Below are 11,742 nucleotides of genomic sequence, written 5' to 3' on the forward strand. Positions count from 1 at the left end.
TAATAACACTTCTAGGGTAGAAAGAAAGATGTCTTTTCCAACCTTTTTTCTTGACTTATTTCTTCGTTAAAAGAAACATTTTTGTACTGCACAAAATGTTTTTAGAACTGCATATTTTGGATAGAACTGCACGTTAAGAAGCCCTGATCTGTATGTTCCAGTTGCATGTATTGTTGCATATGCTCCAGTTGTAGAGGCAGGTAAGCATTAAATAATTCAAAGCCTGGTTGAATACCTTTGACAATGGTTTTGTTTCATGTCAATAGTGAAGATTTATGTACATTGAGGTAATTCTTAGCATCAAAAGAAACAACAGATATGGAAAAGGTTTATGGCTTGCTTTCCCCAGATAAGGACCTGAGCTTGTTGCTATTAAAACTGGGAATCTCTTTGGTTGCTCCAGCTGCAGATAACTAAGAGCACTACCATTGTAATGGGAAGAATCCTTCGAGCAACGCCTTTCTTGTGATGTTGGAGGTTAGCTAGTGCTTTTAATTAATTAAGACGCCACCCAGAAACTCATTTCATATAAAAATGCCAAATTTGCATTTGTACATAAATTACAACATGCCAAGTTAAGATCAGTTTGACCTAAGGCCAGATATCACTGACTGGCTCAAGGGAAAAGAATGGCGAGCCAAAGAAACACGGGAAGGAAAATAACAGAATGCATGGAATTTTTTAAGAAATCAATAAAGATGAAGAAGGCGAGGGAGATTTTAACAAGTCACAAATGAAAACATGTAGATTCTGTGGTGAAAAATGTTATCTTCAACAAAAGCTGGTTGGAGCTATGTTTTCCATGTATAATGTTGCTATTTTTCCTAAATTTTTGAAGAAAGTAAGCATTGCTAGTTAGCAGTCAAACTTTGCATAGAATGATTAGCTTAAAAAACGACTTTTATATCAATGAACAGACGAAATTTGGTATTTAAGTTTGAAAAAATCTACATTCTCGGACATCGCTGTATTAAATCATCGTGAATGAATCTAAACTACGATTTGTTTGTTTCTTGTACGTTGCCTCCCTAGATAAAGATTTCACAGACCCAACAACTGCCAGAATCGGCTGAAAAACGAGCGATTGTATTTGACAGACAGGACACAGTCGATAGGGTAAATGATGCCGTTTGAAGCTACCAATTCTTTCGCAACCGCCTTTCCTCCGTTTACCTGGATGATATCATTGTTCTTGCTTACCAAAACACTTCCTCCATTCATAGCTGTCATTGGGCAATCGTTTGAAAAGGCGCAGCGGAAATACGTGCCGTGTATCAAGTGATACTTAAGCAAATCTTTTAAGCGTTTCTCATCTCCGAGGATCTTTTCCAAAGATGCTGGCTTTAATTTGGTGAAAGCAGCATTGGTAGGTGCGAAAATCGTCACAGGGCCTTTTCCTTTCAATGTGTTCTCCAACTTGGCTTTTTGGATAGCCGCTGCGAAGGCATTGAATCGTTTGTCTGTACTGATGATATCAAACAAGGTTTGACTTGCAGGCCGAAGTACCTCAGATACCACGTGCACTGCTCCGTTGCAGGCTTCGATGTTGCATTTGGAAGACTTCAAACAAACCCCTTGAACTGCATTGTTCTGAGAAATAGAAAATACAAATCTCTGTTTTACAATATGTGTGCAAATATTGCTAATGAATGCTTGCCTGTTTAAAATGTCTCTTGAAGGTTGTATATAGATTATATTTTGTTTGTCATTCCTTGACTCTTGTTGCTCTGGATCTGAATATAAAGCAACTTCAATAGTATCTATATTTTAAACATTTTCCCGAAAAATATGCTTGAATACCAAGAATATTTCTTTAATTTTTAAATTTTAAAAGTAGCCATATTTGATTAAATGAACATCCCCGAAACCATAAAAGATTATTTGCTCACAATAAGCCAGTATGAAGTAAAGCAAGCCCAGTTGTCTTTCTGTTTGAATGACTGCCTTCTAGAGCTCTCGATATCAAGAAAGAAAGAATTCACTTTGTTCATGGTGCATGTAGAAATAAGCTTTGGATGATATTCAAGAGTTTTCTCGATGCTATTTGCTACTTGGATTTCAATGGTTGCCAACTTTAATTTTTGTCAATGTAGAGAGAGTCATTAGACCCGCCAGTCCATTCGGAATGACGATAATGTTGAAACCGCATAAGAAAAAGCTATCAAACATAACTGTCAATTTATTCATACAGCACTTAACCTGCTGAAATAAATGTAACTAAACCAACTGAGGCAAAAACCGCTAAATATTTAATATCCAAAAGGGGTTTGTAAATTGTTCTTTCATCACTATATTGGTTTTCAAAGCCAGCGAGTATGGTAAATTGCCTTTCAATGGAATAGATAGAGCTGAAGGCAAAAAGTGAGACGAGTACTGGCCAGGTTCTTCACTGCTTGAAAGAGATTGTATAACGCCATTTATCATAAAGTGACGCTTACCGTTCCGTAATCATATACATTTATTCGTATCTTATTCTTGCCATCTAAGGTGTCCAGCAACATGTCATTCTCAAAATCACACGTCTGTAAAGAGCGAGGCACAATGTGGAACTTAATTATATCGGTTATGTTCTGGAGGGTGTCTGTTGTGCTGTTGCCTATAAACTTTTGCATGGCTGCATCAGACGGTGCAAATATTGTATATTTTCCGTTTTCAGTCATCAGCGGCTTCAGTCCGGCTTCTTTGATAAGATTTGTGAAAATATGGGCGCCACCTTTCCTAGCAATTTCCAAAACAGTCAAAGCTGTAAGGGAAATTTCAAAGAAGTGTATCAGGTCGAAGATCATCTGAGTAGAGTCAAATCGTGTTAGCTTTTATTTACTCAAAGAATAAACACAAGAAAAATTTTCCAGGACATTTAAATGTTGAATTTTAATCAGCTAATCTCAGTCTAGAATAGTGTAAAATAGACCATGTGGAAAGTCATTAACAAGGAAATAAACCGGGAGGGCAACTGGTTGTGACACCCTTCTACCAGATCAGTTACCTATAAGCAAATGTTTTTAATTTCCTGTCTATCATGACAATGTTTTTTTGCTTACTTTATCAAATAAAGTTACACTTTTTCTCACGATACCCACATTCAACTAAGAATTGACTATAGCTAAAAATGTCCCATCTTTTGTGTGTCAAAAGCTTTTGTAAGGTGCTTTTTCTTCTATCTCGTTGATATTGTATAGTTTCTCAAAATTTTTAGCTGAATTTTTAGTCAAAAGTCATTGCCAATTCCAATTTTTGAAAAATGTTTCATGTAGGCACTATTCTGGAACAAAATGTAAAAATGCAACAACAATGTACGGAAACTTAGGCACCAATTCTCTTAGGCACAAGGCACAGGGCACAAGGCACAAGGCACAAGGCACAAGGCACAAGGCACTACAATTTTCATGCATACGCATTTTCATTGGGCCAATCTTTCGTACGGCAAAATAAGTTTGATTCACTGTCTTGCATATTAATTTTCAATGCGAGAATTAATTTAAGTAGCACCATCAGAGAATGTTTTTTGTTCTTTCTTCAGTACAACTTTACTGACTTGAAACAAAGCTTTAAAACAAATTTTGAAATCGTTGCGTGTGTTTACCTGAAGTAGGAACGAGAACACTGTCAATAATGTGAATGACTGCATCTTTTGCCAATATGTCGTTTTGCAGAAACAAGGCCTTGCCTACCATCACTGTTTCATTTGTTTTTCTCATCATGTATGCCGTACCTTCCTTAGTTCGAAGTCCAAAGGATCCTTTGTCAATAATTGTTGTGAAAACCGGCTCGGGAAGAATGTGGTTGAGAAGAAGGTTCTGTCGATACCAAACAAAATGACAAGTACAAAGTTATTCAAAGTTTGACTTGATACAGTACAAAAATAATGCAAAATTTTGATAACCCAGCTATAGCGATCGTTAGAAATCCGCTCAGCATTTCACGTTTGATAGAAAAAACACTTCCATCAGCATTGCTCCATTTTTTGTTCGACTAAAAATAGTCATTTCTGATCTTAGTTTTATGATAAACAATAGCGTATTTAGAACAATAAAAAATGGTTCCAAAACATCGTTTATGTTCACTGTGAATATATGTTTTTATCTCACACTTTTTTCAGCTTTGAAATTTTGATCAGCGCTGGAAAGTCACGTCATCTGTTGTATATGAGATCAGAAACAACTTTTTAAAAAGTGGAAATTGCTTTTAAATTACTTCACCTTCATGCAGTTGGGCGATCTCAGAAGTCGGCTGAAGACAGATGCGTCGATGTTGTTAAACGCTTTATTAGTGGGCGCAAACACAGTTGATCCTGCCGGAATTGTGACATTATTCATTACTAATGCTTTGCGAAACAATGAAACCTTTCTAATGCCTGCGAGCAGCTTTTCCCCTGTCGTCTTTGGCACTTGCAGAATAGAATCGATTACGTGGATAATGCCGTTGCTTGCACCTTTATTTCCAATCACAACACGTGCTCCGTTGAATGTCACAACCTTTTAATAAAAAAAATTTGGAAGATAGATATTTGGAGAAAGAAAACCTTTAGTTTAACTGAGGACCTGCATTGCAAAACGAACAATATGAACACATATTTTCTTTTTAGTAATAAATTCTGGAATTTTCTATAAAAGATAATTCAATCGAAAGACTATATGTAAAATCAAATGTTGTAATATGTAATCTGGTCAGCTTACCCGCCTATGCATAAATAGATTTACTCTCAATTTGCTCGACTCCATTGAAGAAACAAAATGGTTGTCTTTGAGAGCTGAAGAAGGAACTTTCCCTTTGATTACATGCAAAAGCAAAAACTTAGAAAGTTCTTTTTTATCAGCCATCAACGCTTTGAGCTTGCCTTTGTCAATTTTTTTAAAAGCTGCATCGTTTGGAGCAAGCAGGGTGTACTTGGTTTTTCCAGACAGCGTTTCCTTCAGGCCTGCTGTTCTAACCAGTGTTGCCAATGTTGACAGTCCCATTCTTTCAATTTCCTCGAAAATTGTTTTGTTGGACACATAAAGTTCTAAAAAAAGTATTGCAAAGTTTGTCAAATTACTGAAGGTTTGATGATCAGAATATGGAAATGAAAACGATAGTTGTGAATACTTAAATGTATGTGGAGGACAGACTTAACTCCTAATATGCCATATGCAAACAGCGGTAATGTAAGAACGCAACGGAAGAGCATTATCACTTTAAAGCATGCTATTTATACAAATTTATTTTAAAATGTCAAAACTAGGCTCTGAACATCCCGCTAACTAAATATTCTTGGATTTTCTGTCCCTTTAGATTGTTTGTCAATCATTGCTAAAATTAAGTCTAGGCCCATAAATGTCAATAGATGAAGGACAAACTTCAAGAGTTTAAGCTAGAGGGTTTACAAAAGTGTACAAATTGAAACAATTATACCGTGAGGGCAACCAGACTTATGTAGCATTGCAGCAAATCCTGGACAACAGTGAAAAACCGTACGATACTGAGATGTCCTGAAAATTTTGCAAAAGTGCATTTTAAAATGAACATTGCAAAGATTAAGAATGTTAAAAAGGCAAAATATGAACAAATCAGTTTGTATAGTTTTTTAATGCAATCAAGGCCTGTGTAGATATTGCAGTTAAAACAGGCAAATTAAAATGTCTGCAAAGGGATAATTGAAACGAAATCATGTCTGGCGCAGCTAAAAACATTGAAATAGATTCAGTCAATCTTTTGGGTGTCCTTTTGTCGTAGTTATTTGATTGAAAAATGTTAAACACATCAAAGTTGATGGTTAAGAATCCAATTATGGTGAGACAGGGTGGGTCGCATAAACATTAACGTTATCCACCAAGAATGAGATAAGTGTCCAATCAGTTTGCTGTGGGAGAGCTTAGCAATAAATATGAAGTTTTTGCAGGCAAGGCAATTTAATCGTCAAGCCGATTTGTTCAGCAGTTGAAAAGGTTTAGTTACGAAAGAAATTTGTACAAGCTTACGAAATGGAGGCGAAATTCTGTGGCGGTCATTGTGAAGCTTCAATTTGTTGCGGTCATATAATTGGTGTTGGCGTTTGAAGAGAAGAGATGAAAGGTCTAAGCAAGCCTAATTATGACAGGCTTAGATCAAAGCTTTCAACGTTAGCATTTCCAGATTGTTTGTCTGTTGTTTCAAAGCTTTTCAAAAGTGTCTCTTAGAGTTGCATTTTTATTCATCAATATGTAAAACTATTGATGTAAAGCACAAATAAGAACCACAAGAGGAAAGATGCTTCTAGAAGAGACTTTCTACTCACATTGTACAGTTGTATTTGTAGTTTAAAATAACGCATTTTGTCTGAAAACCAATCGGGATTCTCTGCACACAGACGTTTGGTCTAAAATTCAATATAAGCTGAAATGGATTATTTAAGTTGAACAATCAAAGCATATTTGTATGTACTGAAATGGGCTTTGGGCTTAAAAGATAAAACATGTTTGGAATAAATTGTACTCTTCATATCAACAAGGGTTCAAAAATCACAACGAAGGAATTTTAACAACTTGCTTGCAGCCTTTTGACGAGAAACTAAAACGGAACAATACTAAACCGCTGAAGAATAAGTTGGTGAAGACATCGAATCATTTTTGAAGTATAGATATCTTGAAGTATAGTGAAGGGGCGTGTCATTCAAATATCGGACAATGTTCACGTGGAGGGGGGGTGGGGGGAGGGGGTAGAGTCATTCAACGTTATCAGAAATAATTTAGATCCCGTTGAGAACTGGGGCTCAAAGATACAAAGATTTTGTGTTTCTTTTGAGAAATATCTATATTTCTAAACCAGTCTTCAAATCTCCGCCATGGCATGTGCTATTAATTGTTTATGCAATGGCCAAATTATCCTGTTATGATGAAGTGTGGCTTAGCCAAGAGGGCAGAGTGTCATCCTATCTTTATGACATTTTCTGTGAAGTCTCAATTTAAGACTAAATTTGGACTGACCTTTCTTTTACCTATTCCATACAAATGATGACATGTCAGTTGGTTGATAAAACTTTTCGTTTCCGTTTATACCACAAGATGACGCAAAGTGTCAGTAAATTCCATTGAGAAAGGTGGACAGTGAAAATTGACTATCGCAATGAATTAGCTTTTACCGGGCGTGACATTCTTTGATTAAAGAAATTTCCCATACTTATCTTCATTGAAAGTGTACTGACTGAGTTTACTTTACCAAGATATTGAATTAAATGTTAATTCCATTCAATTTACTGTCTTTTTAATATGATTCTGTATATAAGATTAAAGATTTCCAAGCTCTATTCTGCCTGCCAAATACAAGAAAATAATCGATTTCTGTTTCAAAGAAGATAATCAGTCAAATTGTTCATTTGGCCAAGATCTTTCCCATAAATGAGTATAATTGATCGACTTTCATATGCTTTTACTAAAATACAAAGTCAATGGAAAAAATGAATTCATTCTATCCTTAAAGGACCACCCTATAATAAAAGTTAGCTTAATGTTAAGAATCTTTGTCTTTCAAAGTGACAGCTCCTTTGAAAAATGCAGGTCCCAATAAATCATTATGGATAAAGTCGTTATAATCAGCAACTCTGAAAAAAGTTCGAAAATTTTTATTATTTCTTACTCAGCGGGTTTTTAGTTAGCCTTGGTTGCTTTTAAAAGCCAATGTTGTGATCTGATCAAAAAGCTGGCCAGCGAACAGCGCGTCTCGGTTTTATCAGAAAGGCCAACCAGCGTACAGCATTATGTAATGGTATCTGGTCAAAGTGGTTTACAGCTTGCAATCGTTAGAAGCAGTATCATAATTTGGGTAGACCAATTGAATTTGCGGGAGCACAAACCGGTCGAGACATAGGACTTTGAAAACACCCAATTAAGATGATTTCTTCAATAACAGACAGCTGAAGCTGTCATAGCTTCGATGTTATCACACGCATTTAGTGCTCCTCGCTGAGACCCTCCGCGACTGATCTTTCTTTATACTATTGTGACACATTTTCCTACGTTTTATGTACATTTTCTCTTTCTTCCTTTGTAATTGCATAAATTGATCTATTCAAGCTTTTGGATGCTTTTCAAATAGCTACCTCGATCATTTCCTTCATCAAAGGCCAGTGTAGAAAATTTTGATTCCTACCTCTTCTTTTCATTTGATTCTTTTCATAGAAATCAATAATCATGCTGCTGTTTATTATATAAAATTTGAATTTAAATCTTTTCCGTTTGCTCTAGTGATTAAAACACCGAAGCCTCGTACAGATAACAACCTTTGCGTATGTCACTTGAATAATAATTACCAATGACTAGCGTCTCTACCAGGAGGACTAGAATTCAATGTAAAACCATTCACTCCCGGCATAACGAAATCGTTATCTTTGTCCAACAAAACATATATCTATCTTCGCCGTGGGGTAACGTCCTCTAGCGGTCCTTATAGCTCGTCTGTTGCGCTACCTCTGAATTTCATCAAGAGTAAAAAAGGCAGAAGTTTAGTTATAGGCAGGGGTGATTTCTAAAAAATTCAAGAAAAGAATGCTCAAGGGGAAATTTTATAAGAGAGGGTGTGTTTTTTTATACCCAAACCCATACTTTCACAGATGCAAATATAAAAACCAATGTTTAAGCAAGTCAAACCATACAATACAGGAAATAGCCACGAGAAGTCTTAGTTACCATGGAAACCTGTAAGATATCATCATATCAAAACTAGAAAGCAGCACAAGATAACAAACGGAACGGTGCATTGCTATTATGAACGCAAGAGAACTTAGGTATTTCTTTGTCTTAAAAACTCTTCTCTTTTTTCGGGTGCCAGTGCTGATCTGTGACTCAAAAGCTTGCTGGAAATCAGTTCTTTCGCATTTCATAAGTTTGATTGAGATCCATCTAAATAATTCTGAAAATATTTGATGACAGCGCTGTCACTGCAAAAGCTGATCCAGCAGGTGTGCAAAGGATATACCCCCCATAGGAAGGACACTGTTTGAAATGAAAATTGCTAGAGATAAGAAAAAACAATTTGTGTGCTTGCTACATCAAAATCTTTGCAAATGAAGCATATCTAGACTATAAAGGGGAAAGTAAAAACTTTGAATATAATCACAAGAAAAGCTAGTCTGGAAAATGACAGAAAGCTATTGTTATAAGTTTTTGTCCTTCATTCTGCAAGGTCCCATACCTGCGTAAGTGCAATAGAACTTTTTGCGATGATTTTCTGAACTGTAAGCACTATGCCCTGAAAAGCAAGATCAATACAGAATGGTCTGTGGGGGGGGTGGATTAAGACCCACTAAGGTAAGAAAGGTTTCAACAAGGGGGGCTTGGCTCTCTGTGCCCCTAAAGGTATACGAAAGGGACAAGGCTGATTTTAGAAGTTGATAGCAATTGGGCTTCTGAAGAGGAAGTGAAAAAGTGTGGAAGCTTGATCGCATTAGATAGATAATTACGAAAGTTTTTCAAATTATACTAGAAAATTGCTGTCCACCTCTATTATAAAGCAGTAATTCATATGCATAGCGATGATTTATTTAGAAAGGGTAAAAATATTGTAGAATCTTTTGCATCCCACTATGGTAACAGTAAAAAAAATATAACATAGAAGCTTTGTTGCATCAAGAATGAGAGACGGGGACTGGTCGTAATAAAGATTGTATCCGAGAAATGTATCCGAGAAATGTATCCGAGAAAGGCGGGAGTCTCCTGTTAATGCAATGCTAATGTCATAGCTAATTTCAAATAAGTTTTAAAAAGGAGCCTTTTGCACGTCTGAACGCAAATTGTTTAGATAATTAGTGTGGTGGTGCAAGTGACATCCTTTATATTGCTACCTCAAATGCTTTGGGTGTATAGATAAAGAGAGGCAATGGATAAAAACTAGCAACAAGACACTAAGTATGCAGGGATACAAGTAAATGTAATCCAAAATCTACATGTCAAAAACAATATTTTCTAAAGACAATAATTCTTTAGATAATTGTTCACGATTTAACAAAACTCACACCTGTTGATGTGTCGAAGTGAAAAACATGAATAATTGCTTACTTAGAATATACAGAATCTGAGTTGTTTATACACAAACGTGATCGTAACATAAAATTACAATTAACTCTACTTACCCTAAAGCCTTTGCACGCATCTTGTCAGACACTGTCACTTCTTTTCCTGGTCCGATTCTTTCCAGCCTAGAAAAGTATCCAGGCAACTGCCATTTCATGCCTGATACACAAGCCACAAGGCAGCAGAGCAGAATAATTTCACTTTTTCCCATTACCCTGAAACTTGTTTGCCTCCTTCAAACTTGCTGTCCTGCTGTTGGGTACTTGTTTGCCTGCTGTTGGTAAAAGCGACCTTCTTCAAACCAACCTTACCCGAAGTGATGAGCAAACAACGAACAGACAGTTGCTCTTGGTCAGGGGGTCTGCTGCGAATATAAATTCTCTCACAAAATAACAGTATCATAGCAACTGCACAATAGTAAGCTACCGCTTTAACAAGGTTATGATATCATAGTACATGTTATCGTATCCATTGATACATGATATCCAATTTTTTATGAAATTATGTAACATCTTATTTTATTGTTAAATCGCATGATGTTCTGTTTATCATATTTTATTTTATGATTTTATGTCACAATGTTTCATTTCATTTCATGATTATCGTCTTTGATTATTTTTATCAACCGATTACTTTTCTGAGCTTTGATTCGTCATTTACTTTTCCAACCATCACAATGGCGAATTCAAGTCGCACTGTTTTGCCCACCTTTTGAGACACATCCATGATTAGCCATTGGTAAATGTGGGTTAGTAGAATGATTCTTTAATATTTCGCAAGTATGTCTTTGAAATAAATAGATTCTTATCTAATAACCAAAGAGATACCTCTTAATTTCGACTCCACAGCTCACAAAAGGTAAAACGTGAACATATTGAAGTGGCATCCAAGACCCTCACTCGTTTATATGAAATCACACAAGTGAAATGTCTTCACACATAATCCCAATGCTTAACGAATATTTGTTTGCTGCTGAGTAACACTAAAATAATTGACCATAACAAGATTAAGAAGATCCAGAAAAAGCAGATTTTAAACTCAGGAATTCGAGTCATCTCACCTTGCAATCCCCTGTTTAACTTTCGACGATCGAGCTCTTCAATAGGCCCAGCTACTCCTGCATAACGCCTTTCTTGACAGGGACGCCGGAACGACCAAGGGGCAAGAGGGGTAGGTTCGAATAAAAGGGCATTTGAAAGATAACCCTCAGATTCTGGTAATTCTTTCTACTAACTGTCATTTAATTGCGATCTTTTGTAGTTATCTTGAAAATTAGCTAACTTTGGCATAAGGATTTATTCTACAAATTTTGAGAAATGTCATCATGAATTTAGCACTACAATCAGAATTTCATATGAATCTCTCTTCATATGAAATTCTGATTGTAGTGCTAAATGCTGTTGTTCCAGCGTTTATAAAGCATCAGATTGGACTGGCCGTCAATCAACGGCTTGATTGTATGTCAGCCTAAATCATGTACCCTGTGTCAGCCAAAGGTTTAATTTGAGCATCAAAGTCACTGTTTGTGACGAAACGGGCTTTCTGGCTGGCATATCTTCGCAGTATCCCCGGAAAAATAGACTATCAAAAGTGCAACTGAGCTATGCTAGCTAGTATAACGAGCCTCAACATTAAATAATTGAAAATTTTTGTCTCCCAGCCCAGAAAACATGGGTGTCACGTGATCGACAACCTTAATGTAAGCCCACCCTTAGCTCAG

The 11,742-nt window shown here is 36.2% G+C and overlaps 1 protein-coding gene across 1 annotated transcript; it reads right to left on the reverse strand.

Moving 5' to 3' along the window:
• Positions 1 to 744: 744 nt before the first annotated feature.
• LOC135688778 (transforming growth factor-beta-induced protein ig-h3) lies at positions 745 to 10,374 on the reverse strand. Its single transcript, XM_065205778.2, has 8 exons — positions 10,082 to 10,374; positions 6,254 to 6,334; positions 5,392 to 5,468; positions 4,677 to 5,002; positions 4,200 to 4,475; positions 3,584 to 3,797; positions 2,439 to 2,743; positions 745 to 1,590 (listed from the first exon to the last, which is right to left on the reverse strand). Exons 1-8 carry the CDS (start codon positions 10,231 to 10,233, stop codon positions 1,042 to 1,044), a joined length of 1,980 nt encoding a protein of 659 aa, XP_065061850.2. The 5' UTR covers positions 10,234 to 10,374; the 3' UTR covers positions 745 to 1,041.
• Between the last annotated feature and the right edge of the window lie 1,368 nt (positions 10,375 to 11,742).

The sequence above is a fragment of the Rhopilema esculentum genome, chromosome 10, assembly GCF_057945365.1.
Source record: "Rhopilema esculentum isolate cy_ngs chromosome 10, ASM5794536v1, whole genome shotgun sequence".
Classification (NCBI taxonomy): Eukaryota; Metazoa; Cnidaria; class Scyphozoa; order Rhizostomeae; family Rhizostomatidae; genus Rhopilema; species Rhopilema esculentum.